The sequence below is a fragment of the Condylostylus longicornis genome, unplaced genomic scaffold, assembly GCF_029603195.1.
Source record: "Condylostylus longicornis isolate FDR11 unplaced genomic scaffold, ASM2960319v2 ptg000022l, whole genome shotgun sequence".
Lineage (NCBI taxonomy): Eukaryota > Metazoa > Arthropoda > Insecta > Diptera > Dolichopodidae > Condylostylus > Condylostylus longicornis.
Genome location: NW_026577991.1, coordinates 5,125,560 through 5,153,119, shown reverse-complemented (window position 1 = coordinate 5,153,119; position 27,560 = coordinate 5,125,560). Strand labels below are relative to the sequence as shown.

The window sequence follows — 27,560 nt, the reverse complement described above, 5'->3', positions numbered from 1 at the left end:
AAAAATTCAAGAGGAATTACTCAGTATTACTAGACATCTCAATTACAAGTTTGTACTTTAAATCTTCACCCTTCATTAAAATGCTCTCAGGGTATTTAAAATAAAAAATAAAATTTTAACAACACCAATTCAAAATTAATAAGAGTTCTAACGCAAAACCACTATACAACTACAAATTTATAAAAACTTCTAAATTTACAGGAAAAAAACATTTAATATATACCTATTAATTTTTTAAAGACTATAATTATTTTATGTAATTACTCTAAATCACTTAATGGCAACAATGAACGCTATCATTTGTTGATATCGTGAATGCGATGAAAACTAAAAGGCAAACAACTTTAAAGATAACAACAATGATGACAACAAATAGATAAAATAAATAGATAAATTATTGTAAGGAAAAAACAGATTATCCTTTTTAAATTAAAAATATTACGAAAATCAGGTGTACACAAGGACTTATGAATATAAAATAAGTCCATTATGTGTTTATTTTTTTTGTAAATAATTTAAAACGTAAAAAGAAAAATTAGGAAAAATTTTAATTTAAGCTATCTGAGTTTTACGGTATGTTAATTGATTAGCCTCTCTAACGATTTGGAGAACGCTCCGATGAACATTATTTTGATGTTCCGTTGCCTCCCTTTAATCAGATCAAGAAGGTCTGCTTTCCCAGAAAAGAATAAATTTGATTCTCTCGAGAGATGATCATTCGTAAAGAGTGCGGCATGCCCTATTAATTGTAATTGCAATGTAGTTCAACGTTGCTCAGCCAGAGACATTTTAGAGGTGGGAAGGGTTTTTGTTACCGTCAACGCTATTAAAATAAATATATATAGGCATAATCTATTATGCCATGACCGCAGATTCTACCTACACGCGAGACAGTATCAAGGAAAATGTGGTCAAATATAACCTTAATCGAGAGACTGCTGGTGGTGCCTCAATTTAGCCTAGCGACGATGTACATGGCACACAGGTCCATGGAGGAGTGTGCAACCAAGGATTTCAATTATATATAACGTAGATATTGGGAGATCTTTTTTCAATAACATTGCGAGTGTCCGGCGGGTCAAACTAATCATATCGGGTCGACAAATTTGGCGAGATCGGATGAGGTAACGAAGATAGATATGGTCGACTTAGTGGTATTCCTCTTAAGAATCGGGTTACTTACATGAGCGACCTCTAACCGAACGTTGAATGGCGGGCAATGGTAACAAAATGATACAATTGTGCTGGTACCGGTCACATCAACAAATCATTGTATATTTTCCATATTATGTATATTCAGTTATTCATAACGAAAACAATGATCCTTAACTAAAATTTAGTCATCTTTCGCAAAATACTAATTATACTCTTGTGGAAAGAATTTTTTTTGGAAATTTTGACTCATTTTTTTAAGCACATTCCCGGGAATAATTTCAAAAAAAAATGTGCTTAGTTTCATTTTGTCGAGCCTAATTTGGGTCTGTTGACAAAATATTTTTATTCTTCAACACAAAGAGCAAACAAAAGGATCTTTGTGCCAAGACAAACCTACTTCTCTACGAGAAAATTTTTTAATTTATCCCACCTCCTCTCCCCCCCGCCCCTTCTTTAAATATAATAATTATTCCGAATCCGTTATTTTTTTAAAAACCTAAAAATTTTGTATATTTTCAAAAACGTTTGAGCTTCTCTATGCCGAAATGTCCTACTCTACAGAACTCTTAATTTTATCCAAATTTATAATAATAAAAACATTTGATTGCAAATTATAAGGACGAAAAAACCAAGGAGAAGAATAAGAGAAAATTCAAATAAAAATAAAGAAAATGATGGTGATTTAATCAGAATTAAATGCGTGATTTAAATTCATTATAGTTACTTTAACTTAAACAATATAATCGTTTTAAATAAATAAACTATATATACGCTTATATAGCCAGTTCTTTTATATTCCCCCATCGAAAATTTACAATTTTATAGAAATATTATCATTAATTTTTATTATCGCTGATTATATACAAAAAAAAAATGTTTTTTCTTTTAGTTTACTTTAGAAATAGAAATTGGTAAAAATGATTTCTATTTGAATATTTTAATTTTCTTATCTTGTATTCCTAAAATTTACTTTTAATTGTTAGTAATTGTTTTTTAAATTTCAGTCATTTATTAAACAAATTGTCTCTTTAATTTGAATTTATTTAAATTATTTAAAATAAAATCCCGCTTTTTTATACAATACAATAAAAAATTAATGTTATTTTTTTAATTTTAAAATACAATTAAAAGAGTAAATTATAATTTGTTTTAAAATAGGATGATGACTGAAAATGTCATGCAAATGGTTAGAGTATTAATTTTGATAAACTTGTAGAAAATAGTTAAGTAAATATTGAATAAAATATCCTTAAACAAAATTACTGATAACCCTATAATTTCACAGAAAATTACAAATTAGAGGAAGAAGCCAACAAATTGATTGAATGAAAATTTATAAAATTAAATTCAGGATATGCAATCATATTTATTAATTAACCATAATATCTGTAGTTAATTTTAAGTAATTTCAATTTGTTTTTACCTCATTTACCATTTTATAATAATTATTTTCTTAATTGAATCCAGATTTTTTGCAAAAAAAAAATTCTAATAAATTTAATCGTTTAGATCAACCGCACATTACGCCAAATTAATTACCTATACCGCAAGGATATAATTATAAGAATAATTATTTATTTTCTTCCTTTTCTTTTCTTTTCTTTTCCTTTTCATTATTTAAATCAAAAAGATTCAATGAAAATCATAAAGGAACAAAAAAAAAAAAACTTCCTAACACAATAAAATTTCCTTTTATATTAAATGGGGAAAAAAGAAAATAATAAAAAATTAATGAAAATTTATTTTCAAGGACATTTCAAGTCTACAACATCAATATTAACATACATGAATGAATTATAACACATACATATGTACTTATTAACATTTATATTTTATTTATTTGTATACGTACACACATACATACATATATACAAAATATATAATGAAATTTTATTTTTGCTTATTTTTTTTAACATAAAAACCGAAAAACCAATTCTATTTTTATAAATGAAAAAAATTTTTCAAAAATTTCTTTATTTTCGTATCAAGGTATTAGACCTTGTCAAGGTATTATAACTTTCTACAAACAACTTTATTTAAAAATAAAAATATTATTTATAAAGAACGTATGCTATGAAAATGAGAAAATCAATAATTTTTTTTGTTTTTTTGCAAGAAATCGATAGAGCGGAGAAAAGAAATTGTTTCAGATTTTCTTTTTAAGGATTTTATCAACGTTAATTATGAGGAATAAATATATTATAAGAAATTAATGAAAATTTGACAAATTTATTCTGAGTTCATCAACATTTTTTTAACAAAAATTTATTTAGTTCTTGGCCTTAGAAAGATTTTTTATGAATATATTTTTAAGAAAAATTTCATGTAATTTTAAGAATGTTTTAGTAATCCTGTTAAAATATATTCAAATTCTACATTAATATTCAAAAAATTCCGGAATTATTACAACATTTGGTTGATCGAAAGGTTCTCTTTCCCAAATTTACCATTTATTAAAATTTTCTTTGAAGAAATAATTTGGAGGAACAAAGCCATTGTTCCATTTAAATTTTTAATATTCTTTAATCGCTATAACAAAATTATGCAGTAGTAACAAAATATTTCCAATACTTTATTAATTTAATTTCTAATTACAATATTTTCAATTAATATTAATTCCTTGCTATATTATTACGATTAAAATTCAAAATCACAATGACAAATTCTATAACAAATTTTAAATAACTTTAAACTTTCCATAAATCTTGTACATAATTCCATTATATTACCCAATCCTATATAAGAGTTTAAAATAATTACTCGTAATCACCATAATATAGTATATTTATATATATTTTAATATTAATATTGAAATCGATTTCTAAAATCTCTTTTAATCCTAATTTAAAATTCAATAAAAATAAAAAATTAAAAAAAAAAAAACAGGGAACAATCAACAATATCTAATATGGAGTCAAGTTTAATAAAGTAAAATAAACACTTGAATATTAAGTATACCCTATACCATTTCAAGGTTTGTCTTAGTTTTAATTCAAAAATTAATGTATATCGTACGGATATACATACACTGTATAGTATGACTTAATTGATTTTAGACAAAACCCTTAAGAAAATTTTAATATTGAAAAATTTCTAAAAAAATTTTAATGGTATTAAGGTTTTGGTACGTTTGTATAGTAATGATAAATTTTTAAATTTCCAAAATTATTTACAGTCTTAAATTTTCCAGCAAATTCTTTATTATTTAAACATTTTTCCTTGAAAAAAAAATCAATTTATTCTAAAAATACAATAATCAATTGTAGGGTATGCTTTAAATGAATGAAAAAAAAAATTTAATTATTTTATAGTGATTCAATTACCAACTTTAATTTTATTACTCATTTAAATTATACCAATATGTAGTGATCTGATGACATTTAATCCAATTTTTGTTTTTTTTGTATTTAGCAAAAAAATACAAAAATCATTTAATTGTTTTCCTCCATTGTGCCGTCGTGTGTTTCAATTGCTTTTCATTTTTTTTTTGTGTATTTTATGACCCTCTTTCTATACTATAAATTTATCAATTATACCCTTTGCATTTGCATAATATATATATATATATATATTTAACTTACAACTATCAATATATTGTACATGTGTTTGTGTGTATATATATTTTTTTATTATACGATTAGCAATGTGTATTGAACTCTTAAATTAAATTAATATTGATTTGAAATGGTTGGTAAAATTTATTTTATAAGTTCATCAGTTTGAGAAATTATAAGGATTAAAAACAAAAAGAAAAATACAATATAAAAATGTGAAAATAAAATACGAAAAAAGGCTATATATATATATATTAATGTTCACAATTTTATTTTAAATGTTCATTCATTTTCAAAGTCACTTTGCGGAAGTCAATGTCATTCATTTTGAATTTAATTATTGATTTTTTATTTTATATTTCTTCACATTTCTCATTGTTTTCACTTATGTATTTTATTCCATTTATTTTTTCCGATTAATTGTAAAAATTAAGGTATTAAATTTTTTTTTTTGTTATCCTTATAAATTTCTGTGGTACGTGAAATTATGTAAATCGAAAAATATAAATGAAAGTTTATGTAAATAAAATGTTAGGCAAAAGGTTTTAGTAAATTAAACAATAAAATTTTAATATTATAACAGTAGAATTTTGTTATCACAATGGTAAATTACTGTTTGCAGCAATTTTAAATAAAAAAAGAATAAATTTTATTTACCATTTTAATAAAGAAAATTAACTGAAACAAACATATTAAAATTGCATACTTTTAGGGGTATGTTATGATATACTGTAGGGATTCGTTTTATTGCATTTTGTTTGTTTGCTTGTTGGTTCTTACATTAAATTCAATTGTATTCTTACAATAAAAGAATTAATTTTTAAAATTTATGAAAATTTTTTGAGGAAATAATTATTTAATTTATTAATGTATGATAATTAGGTTGTTATTGACCTAAAGAAAAGTTAAACACAAACTATATGCAAATTTCCACATAATATATGCAAATTTCCACATAATGGATAAGTTTTCATTAATTACCATAAAAAAAAAACTAATTTTACTTCGGTGCATCGCGTTTTCAAAAATGCAAAATTTTCTATATTCTAGCAATAAATATACCATTATAATCCTTTTGCGGGAAATCTAAATTGCCTTTCATATATTCTTATCATATTTAAATAAATAATGACAATAATTTACAAAAAGATTCAGGAAGCCTTAGTCAAATAAGAGACAGCTTTAGTTGGGAATAATAAGCTCTTCGTCAAATAAAAGACAGCCTCAGTTGGAATAATTAGAGACAGCCTTAGTTGGGCTAATTACATGCAGCTCAATTAGTTATTTAGCATAAAATGGAGCTATTATTGACTTTAATGTGAATTAATTTGTAATCTACTGTATGCAATATTACAATAATATTCTCAAAGAAATTTATTCCCTCAGTAATATTCTAATATTTCCATTTATTTGAATATACTTCCATTTCAGGCCTGTTTTTGCTGTATATTAGTGTATATTTTTTATAATATTTTTGAAATTAATTAAATATTGTTCTAAAATATTGAATTATCTAAATGAAAATCTTTTAAATCCTTTTAATTTTTAAAATTAAATATTAATATTAATAGCATTGATATTATCCTTTATATAATTTTTCTTTTTTTTGTAGCATGATGTTCCACACGGTAAACATGCTCTAATAACAATAAAACAATCAAAAGGTAATCTTATTTGGATAGCAATACCACCAAATACAGCTGGACAAAATCGTAATTATATTGGTGGTGGTGGTGTTAGTAGTGGTATTGCTGGTGGAATTGGACCTAATACAGATAAAGATAAAAAATATGAACCAAAAATTAAAACATGGAATGAATGTGATTATATTCAGGTAATTACTTTTTTTCCTTTTAATTTCACATTTTAATTTTTGATTTAATTGTTGTCTTTCTTCTTTATTTTAAAAAAAAATTATTCTTCTTTTATTTATTAAAATTTTTTTCATATAATTTTCTTATTTTTGACATTTTAATTATAATAAGAAATGAAAAACCTTTGAAAAAGGATAAAACATGAAACAAAAAACAAAACAATAATTTTAAAACAAAACAATTGTTTAATTTTTTTTTCTCTGTGTAAACAATAAGAAAATATTTTTTAAAAAAGGACCAAAACAATCAACTATTTTTCTAGAACAAAAAAAAAATTATACAAAATTTTCTTTTCTTTCTTATCTTTTCTATATTTTATTACAATGCTTCTTATAGGGGTGCTTTATATTTTTTTTTTGTTTTTTGAGCGAATTTTCATCAAAATGTTATTTAATATTTTAAACAAAAAAATTATATAAATTATGTTCATAATAAAAAATCTGTGGCTAAAAAAACAAAGATAGCATTCAAAATAAGGCATAAATTTTCACACATTATTAAACTTATAAAATATAGGGTATTTTTTGTAACAAAGCCTAAATCTTGAGAGAGAAATATTAGATTGTATTGTATGTATCTTGACCTATATAAAAGGCTGCAATTTCTCTATGGTTATTCATATTCTAGGAATTTAAAACTCCACAACAATATTTTGAGAATTCTCAATAAACTCTCAAGAGATCAAGTATTAAATTAAATTTGTTGAATTTGAACAATTCAAAAATGGTGAAAATTTTATATTATTTAAAATAAAAATAATTTTTTTAACAACTTATTCATTTTGATATCTTATAATTTTTCTACAAATTTTATTGAAATTCAATATTATATTTTGCATACATTTTTTGTATATTATGTGAGATCTTCTTCGCAGTTTTCTCCTATCAAATTTTTAGACACAAGAAGAGAAGACAAAAAATATTAAATATAATTTAATAAATTGATAAATTTAAACCTTTAGAAATTCAAAATTTGAAATTTATTATTTCTATTCTATATATTTCTAAAATTCTATATATTCAAAGACAAAAGGAAAGGGAAATTTTAATTTCCTTCAATGTTTCTCATACGTTTGTATTAATAACTTAGAATTTAATGCGTTTCATATTAAATCCATTAAACCTAAAAAAGTTTGAATGGTCTATGAGTGTAGTTCTTTCAAGAGGACCGCGTCGGTCTATTTAATCAATTAGAAAGTTTTTAAAATTCAATTATACGTTTTCAATATTATGTTGATTTTGTTTAATTCCCTGTAGCTTTTGTACGGCTTGGTTTTTGTTCAATTTACGGCTTGGTTTGCTTATGTACGATAAAACGATAAATTACTAATTATTATATTGTGTCGTCCTTAAGCAAATTGTGAAAATTTTAAATTTTATATGCAATATATGTCAAAAATTATAAAAATTTCAAAAAAAAAAAATTTGAAAATCTCAATTTTCTTCTCTTCTACCAGAATAGACTTTGTGAAGAAGCCACCTTTTAGCCAACAGAATTATTATTATTTCTATAAATGCTTTTATTGTTGTTTTATAAATATATTATATACATATATTAAAATATATTTTTGTATAACAAATTATATTTAACGCTGTAATTAAAAAATCAAAAAACAAAATTATCAAGCTGTAAATATTGTTATCAGCTTATACTGCAAAAATTAAGAAAAAAACATTTTTATATATAACATTTCATTCTTATATTTTTATACAATTTAATTTCATCATATATTTTATTTTAAAACTATACATTTAATATAATACAGATTATATCTATATTTATGTAAGTATAATATAAAATAAAACAAATTATATATATATATATATATTTTGTATATACACGAAGATATATGAGACACACAAAATTTAATTAAATACACAAACATCTTAAATTTAAGCAATACTATTATTGATTTGAATGGCAATTTATTAACTTAATATACAAAATCATTCTCAATCATATCTACAAACAAAATTCTTAAATTATACTCTAAAAATTGAGATATGATCTAATACACAAATTGACTTTCAAAAATATTCGAGTATAACTATTCGAATACATATATAATAAGTAATAACTATAATAATTATATTTACGGTCTAAGATTTCAATATTTTTACAAAATTTATATAAAATTCTTTTTATTTTAATTTCCAATTTAAATGAAAATCTTACATACAGAAAACAAATTTTTATAAGTATAAGATTCAATATTTAAAACGTAAATCATCTTATAAATTCTCATATTGTACAATTGTAGAACTCAATTTAAAATATAAAGAATTTTAGTTCGGAAGTTTGGAAAGCTCATATAATATTACAAGTAATTCGAGAAAAAATAATATTTTAATTTAATTATTGAAGAGTAATATAAAATTAGAATATTTTCTTAAATTTTCCAAAATACTTTTATTTGCTTTTGTATTGAAAATATTTTTACTTTCGGAATTTATCAGTTCCGAAAATATGATCCGATATCCTAGCAATTCTAGCGTCACAAATCGCACAATTGTAACTGGAAATTTAAGCAATATATAAGTCAAAATTAAGAAATCTTAAAAATTCTCTCTTAAATACTATTAAGATATTTCCAGCTTTCATTATTATATAGAAATGGTTGATTACAAAATATTTTTAATTATTTATAGGCTGAACACAAAACAAAAAATTGCCTGATTTATGACATTCTATAAAAATATTTTTTCTATATACAAATTTACATTAAAATATAATAACTTTATTTTTTAATTAAAAATTTGCAAAATTATTCAACTTTATTCAACTTTTTACTCATTTTCACTTTATATCAATTAACACTTTTATTCATTTTAAATATTTCAAAGGAAATTACACAAAAACTTTTACATTTTAACTATTTACTCTTATAAAATAATAATAATAATTATAAATACATATAAGTATATTTACCATAATTAAATATACTTACATTTTTTAACATTTCTTTAAACAAAATTTTAATTGGCACTCAAAAAAATTAAAATTATTGAATAATTAATAAAAAATCATCAATTATACATGAAAATCAAATAAAATTTATGAATTGATTAACTTCTACATAACTCTACATACCTCAATATTCAAAAACTTTGAATAATACGAGTATACATACAAAACGAAGAAACATTTCAAAGAGAATCAAAAATGAAATTTTATAAACAAAAAATAAAAAGAGAAAAAAAAAAATTTTTAATTTTCATTTTTTTTAAATTTTTTTTTTTGTATTTTTCTCAAAATTCATATAGGATAACTACAAACAACTTCCAAATGAAAAATGGAGATCAACGGTAATAAAAAAAAAGAGATAGCAACAAAAATAAATAAAAAACAATAAAATAAAAGAGAAAAATTTCCTTTCTCTTTTAGTATTTTTTTTTTTCAAATAGTGTATTGTCCTCCCTCTCACATTCTCATATTGAATGTTATGTTTTTTTTAAATTAATAGCAACACACTCTTATGTAATTTGTTCTTTTTTTTTTTAAACTAAAGTAACAACTCTAAAAAAAAAAAAACAAAAATAATAATAATAAAAAATATTTTTTCTGACTTTTCTTTAAAAACCCTTTCGAAATTTCAAATTATTTTTTTTTTGTATATTTCCAAAAAGCTCGTCAATAGTCGTAGACTTGTGAATTTCATTTTTCCTTACCACATATAAAAAAAGAAACATTAAAAACCCATCTGCTTAATAATTGAAAAATGACATAATCCAAATCCTTCTTTTTGTTTTATTTTGGTAAAATGATTAATAATAACTTTTCTATAAATTAATTTTAAAAGTAAAGCTTGAATATTGAGCAGTTCTACCAAAATTAATTAACCTAAAGATTTTTTGAAAAAATTTTCAATTTCAAATATTGAAATGCCCTATGGTTTTTCTTATATTACATACGTGGAAGTTTTCTGTTTCAAATGAAAAATTTTTGTTAAATTTTAAATAAAAATTGTTTGGAATTATTGGGCGTAAGTGCGTTTTCTAATTAATAGCAAAATTCCTAAAAATTCTCGCACGAAAATTTCTTACTACCGTTATAGCATTTTACCAAAAAATCGTTTAGTAAATGCTTTTAATTTACACAGGAAATTCCGAAATAAATCAATAAAAATTATAAGAAATTACAATGGGCTTCTTCTTACATTGCATGAATTCTCTTGACTTCGAATTTTTTCCCAACATATTATAATGTTCGGTTGTTGGACACTTTTGTGATTCCATTTGATTTATTATAATTTCCTAAATTTGGAGCCAAACAATTGTATTACAATTCTTGTAAAATTCAATAATATTCAAAACCCGAGAAGTATTTATGTTTTATATTGAATTTTCTTGCAAAATTCAACGAAAAAACTTCATATTAACATATTTTTCACCAAATTATTCTTTTAAATTTTAATTTTAAATGACAATGCAATTAAATATCTGCACAGTCTCAATATCAATTTTAATACAACCATGGGCGTCTTACTCGTATATTTATTTACTTATTCCTACGTTATTCATACAAAATTCTTCACATCATTGCATACTTTCGGGCGCTAAAGTACTTTAAAATTAAAGAATAGAATATGTACCTAAATAATTACCATTATAATCGCCATTTTTCTTCTATAAAACATAAAAATTTGCAACTTTATCATTTATAGAAAAAAAAAAAGAAAAAATTATATAATTTAATCCTATTAACATTTTACCATAAATAAAATCCTTAAAAATATAAAATAAATATATATATATATATATATATATTTTTTTTTTTCATTTTTATTAACATAACCTTAAAAATTATTTCCTATATTTTTTTATATATAGAAGATATATTAGAAATTTAATTAATTTTTCAGTGTGAATAAGAGCAAAAACACAAAAACACTAGTAAAAAAAAAAATAGTAAAAACAAAAAAAAAATAATCAACTTTTTCATTAAACATAATGTGATTTTAATTCATTGAAATTATGTGTGTGTATGTAAATGTGTAGGTAATTATAAAAATAAAAACCACATATAAAAAATATTTTATAATTAAACTTGTCTACACTATATTATTATATATATATTTTTTTTTTTTTCAAATTCCTTATATTTTATTATTATATATTTAATAGAATACACACTTTATTAATATTTAAATGCACGTAAATATAAAATATATACTTACTAATTTATATTCCTAATTATACAGAGTATTCAGTATATATAACCGATGATACTATCGGAAAAGGGTGATAATATAAGTTTTAGACGCACAAAAAATAATATGAGATATTTTCTTTTTCTCTCTCTCTACGTTTAGTGTTAATAAGACCACAAAGCTATGATCTTACTGAAAAGCTTCCACTTTTTTGCATTTTTATTATTACACAAAAAACGTGACAGTGTTTTCTTACCGGAAATATGCGTGACTTGTAAAATCTTCCTTATAGAGCGCATACAAATCTTTTTTTTTAGCAGTTTGTCATTTAAAAATATTTTGTTTGAGTATAATTTTTCAATGACTTGATCGTATTTTTTCTTCATACAAATATTTATTCGCAGATTTTTGCCACAAATTTCGTATCAAAATAAAATTAATAGCTACAACTTCTATACTTCGTATAAAAAACTTAACATGCTATTAATGAATAATTTATTATGAGAAAAAAGATTCTATCCGAAAAAACTTCTGAAAATATTTAATTTTCACAAAAATATTTCGTTTTGATGAAATAATATCAAACGAAATAGAATTTTATATGGTTTAAATTTAGTACGCAAAATCATCTTAACTTAGCTTATTTCCCGAATTTCAACATGTACCAGTCATATTTCCTGAGTTGTAACGAAAATCTATTAGAAATATCTCAGTACAACAAGATTTTCTGAAGACCAACTTTAAAGACTATAAAAGTTCAAAAAAGCGAACGGGAAAAATCAATATAATCCCATATTATTTTTTATTTGTCTGGGTCTCTGCTATCACCTTTGGTGGTCATATCTCGAACACTTTGTATATGTATATATATATATATATATATATATATAAATCAAAATATTAAAAAATTTATCTATCTCAAATATTTTACCACATTCCAATGTTATATATACACTATATATATATATTCATTATAAATATAGAAATATAAGGTATATATATAAAAAATATTTATGCACAAACTAAATGATAATTTGCTATAATGTTTTTTCACTTCCTTAATTGAAAATAACAAAAAAAAACTTACCATGTATTTCTTCTATATGCTATATACAAAATTAAGTATATAAAAACTTATCATATATACAACTATATAGTAGTCGCCATATAAACCCCACAATACATAGGCACATAAATTTTAATTACATTTAAAAGAATCTTTCACTTTTATATTATGAGTATACACAGATTTTTTTTCACCTTTTATTATATAAGTATACACATGTAATCAAATAGCCAATTCATGTACATATTATACAATCATATAAAATAGAAGAAACCATATCAGATTTTTACCAAGTATATGGAAAATGCATTTTGTATTTTGTGGATTTTTTGTTTTTTTTTTTTGTATGTTTTTTACTTTTTCACTTGCACTTAATAAAAATGGAATGATAAATAAAGTGTGGATTTAAATATTTGTATAAATGAAATGATAGTCCGCATATAAAATATATAATATCTGAGCAGGATTTTTATTTAGTAAGGATATTAAGTATATGAATTGGTATAATTTCTTTGAATATACATTGAATATTTTAAATTGCAATCTATGAAATTATAAGAAAATAACAGGCAAATTCATTGAACATCAGTTCCATGGTATATAAGGTAAAGGAGCGTAAAAATCGGCAAACTTTATTTTTGAAATATAATAGTTTATGAACTAATCTAACACGGATATAGAACACGAAAATAGAACAACACATTCTTTAAATTCATATTTCGTTTTATTGGAAGTTCTAATTCTTAAAACAGGCCACAACACCAAAGCTCATTTCTCATTTCAATTGACTATTTTTTGTTCTTACACCATTTGGAATCATTAAGACCTTCCACTTGACTTTTTTCTTTCTAGAATAAAATTTCAGTTTTATAAGTCATATTGTATTTACTATATACGGCTGACTAGCTTGCCGAAACTGTATTCATTACACATTAAATATTGAAGTTTATTGATATTTTATTGTCATTAACAATCAGTATCGAATATTAGGGACACAATTACTTTTACATTTAAAAAATTGAATTTTAATTTTTTGCCAAAGTAGGGGGTCGTGCAAAATTTTAAAAAATTTTCAATTTTTGTCAAGGTAGGTGGTCGTGCAAAATTTTAAAACTACCTTAACAAAAATTGAAATTTTTTTAAAATTTTGCACGACCCCTTACCTTGGCAAAAATCAAATGTTCTTTAATCTGCGACCAATATCTAATCATAAAATTTTTCTTAAATATCTGAAAATGATAATTTTCATTATTAATTATTTATTATTGCTAAATTTTGTATCTTTAAAGGTAAAATATCTCTAAACCAATAATTGCAAGTTATCTAGTTGTACCATAAACCTCACGATAATTTCTATAATGATCGGACTAGGTTTTGAATTCGAGATCCTTCGGTTAAAGAACCGGTACCATAACCACTGTATCATGGATCAGATCTAATTGCATTTATGATGATTACATTGCTTTTTTTTCAAAAACTAAAGTTTCTTTAGTATACTCTAAACCGTTTTACTATATAATTTTACAATTTTCCTCAATTATTTTTGCCACACATACATTATTTATACCTAAATATTTTAATGTTATTGAATTTTAATAAATTTTTCAAAAAGGATAATAACATTATAATTTTATTTAACTTTGAATACAACTCTTATTATTCATTTAAAGAGATCAAATTTTTTTTCGGACCTGAGAATATTTTTTTTTTTTTTTTTTTTAAATCCAATTTATTCTCAAGGATACAAGTTATTTATGTTATACATTCGTACATATATAGTACATATATACTTGTGTAATAAAAAATTGAGAAAAAAAACAGAAAGTTCATACACTTTTTTAATTTAAAATAAAAAACCCGACCGCATTTTTCAAAAAAAAAAAGAGAAATTCAATTCAATATTGTGAATTCAATTTATTCCTTTTTCGTTTATTTTATATATATATATATATATATTGACGTTTGTATATATACATTATATTAAAAATAGATCTGAATTTTGACCTTGGCCTCATGAAATTTTATTTTTTTTTTCTCTTCCAGTTTTATATTCACACATATTTTCATTCTATATAGAATTTCAATATAAAAGAGAAAAAGAGAGAAGAGTTTTCTAAAGAAGAGTTCTGAATTCAGCGACCGCATTCTTTTTTAAAAATTAAAAAAAAAAAAAAAACATTTTCAAATGAGGACGAAAAGAAAAAAAAAATAGAGGAAAAAAAATTTTTTTTTTTATTTTTTTTTTTTATTCATTTATCTTATTCCAATGGAATATTTCCAACATATTTGTGGTTATGGGTATATACCAGTTCTTTGTTGTTTTCATTATTGTTGTCCTTGTTTTTCCACTCTTGAACTCATTTTTCATATTTTTTTTTTGTTTTTTTTTTGTTTTTTTTTTTTGAATTACATATCCTTTAGTTCACTATACTCTGCTGCCTATATATATACATTTTGGTATAAAGATTAAAAATATTGCATTAATTTGATAATTACATATGTTTATATACATTTGTATGTATATATGGTATATATTATAAACATTATTATAATTTATTTTAAAATTTAATATATGTATACATAAAGAGATAGAAGGAAGAAAAGTGAGCGCAGAAAACTTCAAGGACATCAAATAATTAATCATTGTTGTTATATATACATAGTAATGTAGTATATCAAAAAAATTTTATATTTTATTTTATCCTTCATCTGCCTGCCTACTTGATAATAATATTATATAATAATTATGTACTATGAATTCTTAATAGAAATTCTCTAAAATATAAAAATAAATAAAATATATGAATCCTATACATACAATTTACATTAATAATTTCAAGCTTGTGTGTATATAAATGGTATACGATAGTATTTATTATACATAAATTGTGTTAGAATTGTAAATATCCGTGTGCACGAGCAGTTCCCTATATAAATTTGAATAAATTTGAATATTGTATTTTCTAAATATTCACGTTGTTAAATAAATCAGTTTCAATTTCTTTAACTATGTAGAGAGATTCTTTATGTATATGCACAGAGAGACTATGTTCTGAAAATATACTCAGGGAATAAAATACGTATATACTTTTATAGATGCCTTATATTTTGTAGTATAAATCATATTCAGGCAATTTATAAAGTCGAAAATCATTTGAAAATTCAAAATTATTTTCATTTCTTTACAATTATTATGTAAAAGAAAATTAAACATCCTGTATATTACATAAATTTTACAATGTTATTATTAACAGTTAATATTCTAGATTTTATTACTACAAAAAAATATAAATTTGAAGTTTTTCAATACTTGTTAAATACACTGTAAAAAATTTGCGTAAAAATTATTACAAAAATTAAAAGAAGAGTATAAAAATAAGATACACGATTGAAGTAAAAAATTTACACGATCAAATAAGAAAAAATATATGTAATAATATCAACTCTTGAGGGCGCCCCCGAGATATCATCCTCAATCATCATCAAACCAATATCTCTTCAAAAAGCATCTTTTCCGCATCAGAACGGATAACGAGCAGCACAAGCATTGCACGTCCTAGTACCCTCAGCAAGCATCCAATGAGCAAATGCACAGAAAATCGATCGTTCTTGCATCGTTCTTTTTTTGGTCATAGGCTCCTTGTTGTTGCACTAGTTCGCTCGGCATCCCAAAACAATTACTCCCTACTATTAATTTCCTCATCTATAATGTTTTTCAACTCATCCAAGGGCGGAAGCACTGAACAGTTCATTTTCGTAACATTTTATTGTATAAGAACTTTTAAACTATTTTGTTTTTACAGTGTATTTGCACAAATATTGTAATTCATATAATATTTTGATATTTTATTACGTCAGCACATATAGATTATATACACAAACAAATGCTAAAAATCTTCAATGTTCTTTTTGACTTTTATTATTTCTCATTTCCGCAATTTTAATGGGTTTTGAATTTCTATTCTTATATATTTATATTCAAATGAATATATAAATTATTTATTATATAATTATTTACTGGAATATACATACACAACTTCCTTCACGTATATATTTTAATCTTATATTATGTAAACGTATAGATTGTTATTCTAGTAATTTTATTGATATTTTGTTACATATTCTATGAATATTTTAAAATTTTAATATTATTAAACAAATATTGAATATTTTATTATTATATATTGGCGGTTCAATAATTTCAATAATATAAATTTGAATTAGAGAATATGTAATTAGAATATTAAGAATCTTAATTATAATTCAATTGGATCAAAGTTGTAAGGAAAAAACAAAACATTGAATAAAATCTATCCAAATTAAATTCAAAAAATTTCAGCTCTAATTTGATCTTATTTGAAACAAGGTATGGTATAATGCATTGTAATTCACATTAATTATATAATTAACTTTTATACAAAAGAGATATACTTATAAAACAAAAAAGAACATTAAGTTTAATTACTATTATGGCTATTGAATGTCACATTTTACAATTATTTTGTAATTACGATGTAAAGCCAAAATTGTATTGTATAAAAATTGCACTCGATTTACCCTCTGCACTTTTCATATGTGCACTTTTCTTTTTAAATTGAACAGTTTAATTCTCTGTAATCTGAGAACTATATAAATATAAAGATCTGGAAAGAAAAGAATTAAAATTAAATATTGCATAAAAAAGAAAGTAGTTATATAGAGTTGATCACTTCAATTATGTTATACTACATATGAGCTGCTATTAAGATTCACCATAAATTATTATTTTGTAGAAAATTGCCAATTATAAAAATAATATCTGATGATCTGGAAGACGCTCAGATACATTCCCATTGATTCGAAATACTTAGCTTTGGATCTATATATACAACAAGATTATCACATCCATATACATACAACAAAGTTTTCGACACTTCTCCAGTCCTATTTATGCTATTGCCCAGCTTTGATGCAAAATTTTTCTCAAAAATACAACTTCTAAACATGTCATCCCTGGAAAACTTCTAAACACGTCTCTCGAGAGGTTCTCAGAATCTCTAAAGTCGACAATATTCTATCTCATCGCATCACTCTTGCCAAGCCTCAACAGTCTTGACGCGCGCAACTGACCGCTAAATACAATGGTGTAATTCGCAGTGACACTTCTAGAACTGACATCAGGCAAGTTCCCATAGGTCCTGTAAAGCAGATATATACAAGTCTCTGTAATTTTTCTAGGCCCCTCCTGATAGTGTTCAGAGAGGTTTTTTCATTCCCGCCCCGTAGGTCAAGACAGGAATCACCATCATGGCTTGCATTCGCCTCATTACAAGCGCGGAACAGCCTCACATTCTTCCTGAGGCGGACTGGCATACCATGAGCCACCTTGTGGCCCTTGTAAATACTGTCTTCTCATGCTTCCTTCACAAATGAGCTAATTTGTACTCATCTTACATTAAATTTAGTACAGTTCTTATAAACTATTACTTTTCAGCTTCCTGAATGGAGTGCTACTCTCTCTATTGTACGGAATGCTCTATTTATAATACTCGACAAATGTAGTTCGAATAGATATAAAGAAGACAATAAAGTTTTATACTCTTATTTTTCTTTTTTTCAAAATTCGAAAAATTTTTTTCTTATTTTTTCCTTTATTAATCCTTAAAGATTTTATTTTGTTTTCTTTTTTAGCTGAAAATTGCATTTTCTGTGTATAATGTTATGGGAATTCAAAGATTTTTAAAATTGATTCCGATTCTTCCTTTATACTATCTATAAACAAAATATATTTTTCCTTCCTTTACAAGGATTTAGGTTAGAGTCATTCGTTGTAAGAAACTAGGTCATTAAAGGATGATATAAAGAAAAAATTTTCCTAATGGGAAAATTATTTTCATCTTATCTCTTTTCTGTTTTTATTAAAAAAAAAAAAATTTTTTTTGTTTTCGTTTTTATTTTTATTTTACTTTTGTTCAATGTTATGTTCCACATAATTTCCTTTTTAAGACATATACTATTGTGTCTATGTACATATACGCCAATTTTACATAATTATTTGTGTGCTGTATAATTTCAGATAAGATTATGTTAATGCAACCAAAAAAAAAAAAAACAATCTAGCAAATTTATAATAACGTACTCTTCAATTTTATTGGAGTTAAAAAAGGAAAAAATTAGCTTGCTCGAAATCGACTCGAAATTGCATTTGACAGAACTGCTGCACTCATTTAATTGTTTTATGATAATTTTATAAGTGTATTAGGGTGGTCTATACAGTTTCCGTTCTTGCGGAATCCGGCCTGTCTATTTATGGTTCGATTCTGCTCATAAAAGTCAGCACCTGTATCTTTTGTATTCTATTGAAAAATGCGATACCCCCCTCCCCAGCCCAATTCGTGCAGTTTTGTTGATTACTTTTCTTAGGCGGCTTTATAAGTATTTCTTATTTCGATTTGTTATCTACTTCCCAAATATTTTTTATTATGGGCCGAAAAGTGTAATTACTACATTAGGGTCAGCTTTGAGCACTTCAGCGGGCAATAATTTTGTTTTGGGATGGAGGCTGATGTTAAAGTGACCGATGTTGCCGTTAATCTCCTAGTTTTCTTTTGGGGTTTTCTTGGCCCAATTTATTTGTTTCATTTAAATGTTGTTTCCATCTTACAAGTTGTTTTTGAGTGTTTGTGATCAAATTAATTTTTTTGTCCTTTAATCTCTCTCATTAATTGCTCTCCAGATTAATAGTTAAGGCTGGAGAGCATTTTTTTTTCAATTAGTTGTAGGAGTCTACACTCAGGAGACGGTTAGTTGTAATAAAATTTTATTCGATTACAAAATAATAAATAATGTAGTGGAAAACAGTATATTGATTTGTTCAAGAGAGAAGAAAAGTGCTACTTCACAAATCATTGGTTTGATCCAACTTTATCAAATCAAAATCCAATATCGCGCGATCTCTTTAAAATTTTATACTATAAAAAGTTCAAAAGATTTCATTATAAATTATTTAAAAAAGAATATTTTTTATGTCAAACTAATGTCAATATTTAAAGCAAATTTCAACTAACTGTTATACTTCATAGTTTTCTTTTATATACACTCATATACATATATATAATAATATTAATGAAACCGGGTAGGAAAAATATTATACTGAGTGCATTATTAAATTGGAATGTGAATGAAATGATTTTTTTTAATAGAATTTGAAATATTAAAAATTTTTCTTATGAAATGTTGTTGTTCTTTTATTATCTAGGTTAAATTCTATTTAAGGTAAAAGGATTTTAATCAAAAATCTACATTAATATATTTGTATGTGTGTAATTTCATAATTTCTGTATGCACTTGTATAATATATCTAAAATTATATACTACTTATTACTAGATCAATCAAATCGCTTAAATATTATGTGTTAAGGTCACAATATCAATTATTATAATCTACTATACTGTACTATATTTAATTTCTTTTACAATTATTATTATCGATTTCAAGATATTAATGCACTAATGCATTTTACAAAATAATCTATATATAGCATAATATTGTAATATGTAGGTTAAAATTTTAATAGTGCGATATAGATATACATACATGAATACCTATGTGTGCATTATGGAAAAAATCAATTTGTTAAAGTAAAAAAAAAATATATTGAACACAAATTTTTCTCTCCTTTCTAATACGTTCACTTTAATGAATCAATTCATTCCTTAAAAATCCTTGCACAAATATAAAACTGTAAATATCTAGTTTGTTTATATATGTATATGTTTATAAATTTGAAAATGGTTTAAAAAAAAATATTTTGTAGAATTGAAAAGCGTGTTTTATTTTTTCAAAAATTATTAGATTGTGACAATTTCCTGATTGAAAATTTCACTTCACTTGATTTTTGGATTCATTTTCTTTTTTGTGAATTACAAAAAAAACATTATCTCTAAATTTTCATAATCAAAATAAGTCACCTTAAACTAAATTAAAAATAGATAGACTTTGAATCGTATAATAAAAAATATAACCTACATTATTCCAAAAAGTATGAGTGCAATACTTAAAAGATTTTATTATTAATTAAAGTAAATTTTTTTTAAATTTAAATAAAATTTATTTTGTATTTCATACTTGAAGTATAGTGAAAATTTAAACTTGCTAGTTTCTCTACATGAACTTTAGTAATAAATCTTCAGTTCGTAAGTCGAAAGGACCAAGCAATAATAAGAGATAAGCATGCATTTGAGCAAGAAAATGGCTCACCTCAATTATAATTAGAAATAATTAATTTTACCCGAATTTATTAAAATATTGACCTGATATTCATTCATTCCACTATAAAATTTATACCCCATAGATTCCTTTAACTGAAACAAAGCCTCGCCAGGCTTTAAGTTATGTACAGCTTTTCTTAAAATTCAATTCCGTGTATATCAAGCAACTACTTTTTTTTTCGTATTTTGAAAATTGTAAAATTTTTGTTTCGTGGCGGAGTTTAAACCTACTTATATTCCCGGACCTGAACAACAAAAAAAAAAACTGGACAGACGTGTTACCTTTATTATCTGTCAAATTAAAACATGTTCCATTTTGCAATGAAACATTTTTTTATACTCACATTAAAAATATTTAAATTTTAATTTTTAATTGAGTAACAAATAAATAAAATAATTTAATTAAGAGTAGATTTTTGTTTTATTTTCAAGAACCAAACTACTAGTAATTACATTACTATAAAATGATTATGAATTTAAAATATAATTCAATTACTTTAACAGCACAAATCTACTACAAAAATTAGATACAAATGTAAATAAAGTACACAAAAATAACAATCACATAATTTACTTTTAATTTAGATAATTTAAGTAAATGTTTATTCCGAAAACAAAAAAAAAAAAAAAAAATCACCAATAATATAACCACATAATATCAAAAATAATAACAATAATGCACTTTATTCCAAATAATATAAAAATTTATAGAATAAAAAATAAATTAAAATTAAAAAAAAGTAATAAATTTTATTGTAAATTAATTAATTTTTATTATGCATATACACATTTTACATTTTGTATATGTACATAAATGTATTTGCAAATCACGAAATTATTATTATAATTTAAATATTATAACACTTATATAATAGAATTAAAAATGCTTTAAATAATTTTATTAAATTTAGCACAAATTATGCCATATAAAAAATTTTATATAGCTTCTTGTATATTTGTATGTCATAAATATATATGTATAGGTGCTACATAAAATATTAATATTGTATATAAGTACACGAATTACGTTATGTCGTTTTAAAGCTAAAATTAACTAAGTAGAATTTTTAAATTTTAAAAATAAATCGTGATTTAAAGTTATAAAATCATCAATTAACTAAGTAAGATCGTTTATGAATTCAGGGGAGATAAGTCGATATCAACGTTTGGCTTCAAATATGAATTCTGAATAATACCGTTTCCAGTATGGCATTAGGTATGGATTTCAATGTAACTTGACGTACACGTCATAAATCGCTGTATACGTTGTCAACGCAACTGATAATTATTTTGGTTATTTTGTTGTAAATGAGTGACAAAGAAAACATTTTAGTTTTGAAATCTTAAAATTTTTCGTTCTAAATCAAAAACAGGACAAGAATGATTTTCGACGGCCATAATCGTTCGCCGTTGCCGTTCACTGCTTAATAATTTTTAAAATGTCAATTGAGAAAATTTGTTTAATTACAGATGATTGTCATCAGTCATGTAATTGCTTACAGAGTTTTAGCTTTAAATCGGCGACTGTAGTAATAAAAAATAAGTTTTAAATAAAAGCACATTTTTTTTTTATTTTTATGGGGAAATACTCTAATAATTTGTTTTAATTTATTTACTTCTATAATTTTTAAATCTTTTTTATAAAAATTTTATTTCAAATGAAAATTTTTAAAATATTTTTATTTTGCTTTGTAATTCGTTATTTTAATTATTTTTTTGTTATTAAAATATTTAGCTAAATATTATCCTTTGAGTAAAATCTTTCCAATGCAATCCAAAATTATTGTAGAATAAATAAATGAATATTTTTTTTTATATAGTATAAATTTGTACATTTATGTTCCAAAAAATAAAAAAAAAACAATATACTAACACATCAAAAATCTATTATTATCTTTTCATTTCATTGAATCTTTGAAACCAAACCAAAATAACGCTGAATAATTCAAAAAAAAAAAAAAATTACTAAAAAAACACCAAACATCTACAAAAAACAAAAAAAACTTTTCTTATCATTTATAAAATTTGAATGCAACATTATATAACATTATCCTTGTACTAAAAATTTTTTGATATTCATCACAATTTCAATTACTTTTACTACAACTGCCGCAAAACACGTATATACAACAAAATTTTTATATAATATAAACAAACACATAATATTCATGCAAAAAATTATAAAATAAATCAAAAAGGATTATGTGACTATATATGATGGTTATACAACGAGAGATCCAGTATTATTAAAATTTTGTGGTGGTGGTCAAGGAGTTCCAGCATCAACATCAAGTGGTCCAGAAATTTTAGTTGAATTTACAACATCACCATATGGTACATTTATGGGTGCATCATCACAAATTCTTCCACTTTATGGATTTCAATTAGAAGTAAGAGATTAAATAAACACCAAATTTAAATGGTTAAATAAAAGTAATTTATTTTGTACATATGTAAAATCTAAAATTAATTTTAGTTTCCTCCTATGCCCCATATATATATACATATATATATATTTTTAGGTTGACGTAACATTTGTTGATGCATTGAGTCCAACATTTGTTAAAAATAAAAAATTATGTGAATTTTGGGTACGTGGTAGTGGTAGAGGTGTTTTAGAAAATCCAAAACATTCATTAGCACCAAATACAACATGTTTATATCATTTACAAGGAACTGGAACATTTTTTCGAACATATGATCATATGAATTTACAACGTACACCAACAGCACAAGAACAAAGACAATCTGTTTCAAAACCAATACAAACAGCAAGATTTAAAGTATGGATATCATTATTAAAATTTAATTTACAACCACCATTTGGTAAATTAGATGAACAAAGTGGTATAAGTTTATTAACAGAACCCGAAGATTGTTCTGGTATGTTAAGAATATGGGATGGACCATTAAGAGAACCACCAGTTTGCCAGCAATTAGATTGGTATGCAAAAAATATTTATTTTAAAAACCTTTTTTCATAATTAAAAATTCTTTAATTTTAAAATTGTATAGTGAACAAGATTTACCAAAAGGTCCACTAGTTGGAAAATCTGGTGTTTCAAATTTTACAAATATATTGGCAAGATATTGTAAAGGATCAATACCAAGAACATGTGACAGAGCAAATATTAATGAAACATTTGCAAGACCATGTACAATATCAGAAAGTTATGTATCAACTGGTGATTCAATAACATTAGAATTAAAAAATGCTGATTCAACTGCCTTAAGGTATATGCCAAATTATTATATGCAAATTTCCAAAAAAAAATTATATTAATTATTATTTTTTTTTTTAAATAGACCATTAGATTTTAAATTACGTTATGAATTTGTTGATTTACATCAAGACGGTCTTCCATTAGCAAGTGATCATGAGTGTAGTCGAAAATTTGTTAGTAGCCTTATGGAACGTAAAGATCCAGCAATATTTCGTAGTATACGAAATGTTTTTATGTTTGGACGTGGTGGTGCAACAAATTTAAAATGTGTTTATCGTTTTGAAGCACAACGTGGTGAACGTATACGTATTAAAATTAAAAGAGTTAATACTGGTTTTAGAGAATGTAGTTCAAGAGTTGATGAAGATATTAATCGTTCATATTGTTATGGTAATTCATCAATTAAAGTTGAAGTAAGTTTTCACATTAAATAAAATCTATAGAATTCGTTAATAAGAAATTCTTTTTGAAATTTTTAAGATTTTCGAAAAACCATATCCTGATTCAATTCTTTTACCACGTGCTTGTTTATGTAATTCATCAGATCTATCACATTTACCAGTTGAATATACATCAACTGGACGTGATTTAGAAGTACATTTTACAGCAGTAAATATGACCAGTTTGGATGATCCGGAAACAGTAAATTTCGAAGGAATTTATGAATTTGTAAAAGGACCATTAACATGTAAAGATGGTAGAAGAAAATATGGACCGAGTGGTACAATAGATATGACATTTGGTGATGTAAGTAAACTTATAAATAGTAATAAGTTTCCTTAAGAAATCAATTTTAAATAAAAAATTATACTTGATTGTAGATTGAATGTAGAACAAGACCATGGGTAATTGAACCATCAAATGGTAATAAATATTTATATATAAGAGTAAGAGCAATATTTTTGAAACGAGTAAATCCAAAATTATATCAACATGTAAATGCAAGTCTTGTACGAACTGCTTCATATAGATGTGAAACAAAATCAAGAGTTGTTTTAACTTCAAGTGAAGGTTTGTTTCTACTCCTTTCTTTTACTAATTTATGTCCGGTAATACTAGCAAACATCAAGCGCAATTCATCATCTCTTTCCATATTAAATATTATTAAATCATTTAATTTAATTTTTTCTTTTATGATAGGTCTTTCAATAATTGCATGTCCTTTAAGTGAAGATCATGGTAGTAATGAATTTGTTGAAATGTTTAGTGCTGGATGGGGTGAACCACCATTATATGGTATTATGAATCGTTCAAAAGCAATTAGTGTTGAATTTTTAAGACCAACAAATGGTGATTATTATTTTACTTGGATGGAAATGGTTCCTAGACCTCCTTTGGGATTAGTAGGTTTGTATTATATTTTATTTTAGATCAAAATGAACAAATTTTTTACTAAAATTTTCAAAATATTTTAATTAATATTATTTCATATATATATACAATTTTTTACATTTGTAAATTAAATAGAAGACTGTAAATATAAATGTACCGAAATTGATGCATGTGTTAATGCTAGCGTATGGTGTGATGGGGTTGTACATTGTCCATCTGGTGACGATGAATCATTTTTACAATGCTCATCAGTTATGAAACTTCCAGCTGAATTATTGGCAACAATATGTATAGTACTATTATTAATATGTTTTGGATTAATGGCATACACGTACAGGTAACTAAAAAAAAATTTACAGGATGATTTTATTTAATAAATTTAAATGAAAATGAAATTAAAAACATTTTATATAAAAATCAAAATAATAAATTTCTCATTATATTTTATAGAAAATTAAAACGAAAACTTCGTGGTTCATCAGTATTACAAACACGATTAAAATCTTTAAGTTCAATGGATACAGCTGTATTTGATGAGAAAGATGTAATTTGCTGACAAAACGACAATTCTGTACGATATGTGGAAGTTGATAGAGTAACTACCGTCTGACCACATCAATATCATATTATTATTAATTTGATATTTAAATATCGTACAGAATTGTGCCCCGGAAATAAATTATTGACAAACACAACAATAATCATATAAAATAATTAAATATTAAAAATGTTTTATCATTTTTTAACAAACAAAAAAAAAAAACAAAATAAAAACTTCCAATAAAAAGAAAAAAAAAACAATTCAAAGCTATTTTTTTAATTTTAAAATTAGAACAAAGTGAAAAACTAATTACAAAAATTGTAATTGAAAATTTAAAACTAAAACATTATTTTTTTCATTTTTTAATGTAAAACTAAAGTTGTAACAAAATTGTTAATTAAAAATCATAAAAAAAAATTTTTTTTTGAAAAATATTGTAATAAACAAAAAACTATCAAAAAATTTAATATTTTCAATTAAATTCAATTTAAGACTTTTGTTTTTAGAAATTTGTTATAATTTTGTTTTGACAATTTATTTACGAAAAATAGAATATTCTTATATTAATAATATTGTATTTGATAAAATTAAATTGAACCTATGTGACAACACTAAACTCAACATAATATTTAAATGTAATTTATGAAAATATTATATTTAATAAGTATTATAAGCAAAATTTTGAACTTATTTTACGAACGGGTCCTGTTTTAGGTGTATGCAACGAAACGGCAACCTGAGGCGGTTTCTTACAATTTCAATCGGGGAAAAAAAAATTTATTTTTTATTTAACTTTACATTAATACAATCTAATTATACTTGCATACATATTTTCACTTTCAAATAATTTTTTTTTTCAGTAAAGCAAAATTTTACTTATAATCAGAATTCTCCTTTTTTTTTATTTTTATTTCATTTTCTAATAAGATTACACATCCCTTCAATTGAAATTTTTATATTTTTTTCAAATTATTAACTGAATCTACCACCTACAAACGCAAAATAAATAAATAATGATTAAATTTTTAATAAATTTTAGAAAAAAACGAGATATGCAATTGGAAAAACGTTTTTCAAGTTCACTCGAAAATTACATTACACAAATTTATAACAATCATTAATATTAACAGACCACTTCAATTAATAAAATTTAATTTTTTTATATATTATTTTCTAAATACACCATTCTCTTTATAAAAAAAATATTATTAATTTAAAATAGAAATAATTTTCTATTTAAATGTTAAAAAAGACAAATTAAAAAATTGTCATTAATTGTCCGAAAGTTGTCAATATCAATAGCAATAAAATTTACTAATTATTGTCAAACACTCAATTATTTAACAAATTGGTAAAAAAAAAATTAAAATTTCAACCGAACAAAAACTATACAAATACATAAAATTTTTCTAATT

The 27,560-nt window shown here is 23.5% G+C and overlaps 1 protein-coding gene across 2 annotated transcripts in view; it reads left to right on the top strand.

Moving 5' to 3' along the window:
* Positions 1–26,456, top strand: part of LOC129606743 (uncharacterized) — a 66,107-nt gene extending 39,651 nt beyond the window's left edge. The window contains exons 8-18 of one of the 2 annotated variants that reach the window (XM_055517255.1): positions 6,322–6,543; positions 9,847–9,888; positions 23,247–23,438; positions 23,571–23,992; positions 24,064–24,282; positions 24,355–24,685; positions 24,753–25,019; positions 25,094–25,283; positions 25,413–25,619; positions 25,740–25,941; positions 26,055–26,456. In XM_055517255.1, coding sequence (XP_055373230.1) covers positions 6,322–6,543; positions 9,847–9,888; positions 23,247–23,438; positions 23,571–23,992; positions 24,064–24,282; positions 24,355–24,685; positions 24,753–25,019; positions 25,094–25,283; positions 25,413–25,619; positions 25,740–25,941; positions 26,055–26,160 — 2,400 coding nt within the window. In that variant the 3' untranslated portion in view covers positions 26,161–26,456. The remainder of the gene's footprint in view (positions 1–6,321; positions 6,544–9,846; positions 9,889–23,246; positions 23,439–23,570; positions 23,993–24,063; positions 24,283–24,354; positions 24,686–24,752; positions 25,020–25,093; positions 25,284–25,412; positions 25,620–25,739; positions 25,942–26,054) is intronic. The other variant, XM_055517256.1, reaches the window with a different exon arrangement.
* Positions 26,457–27,560: the final 1,104 nt, after the last annotated feature.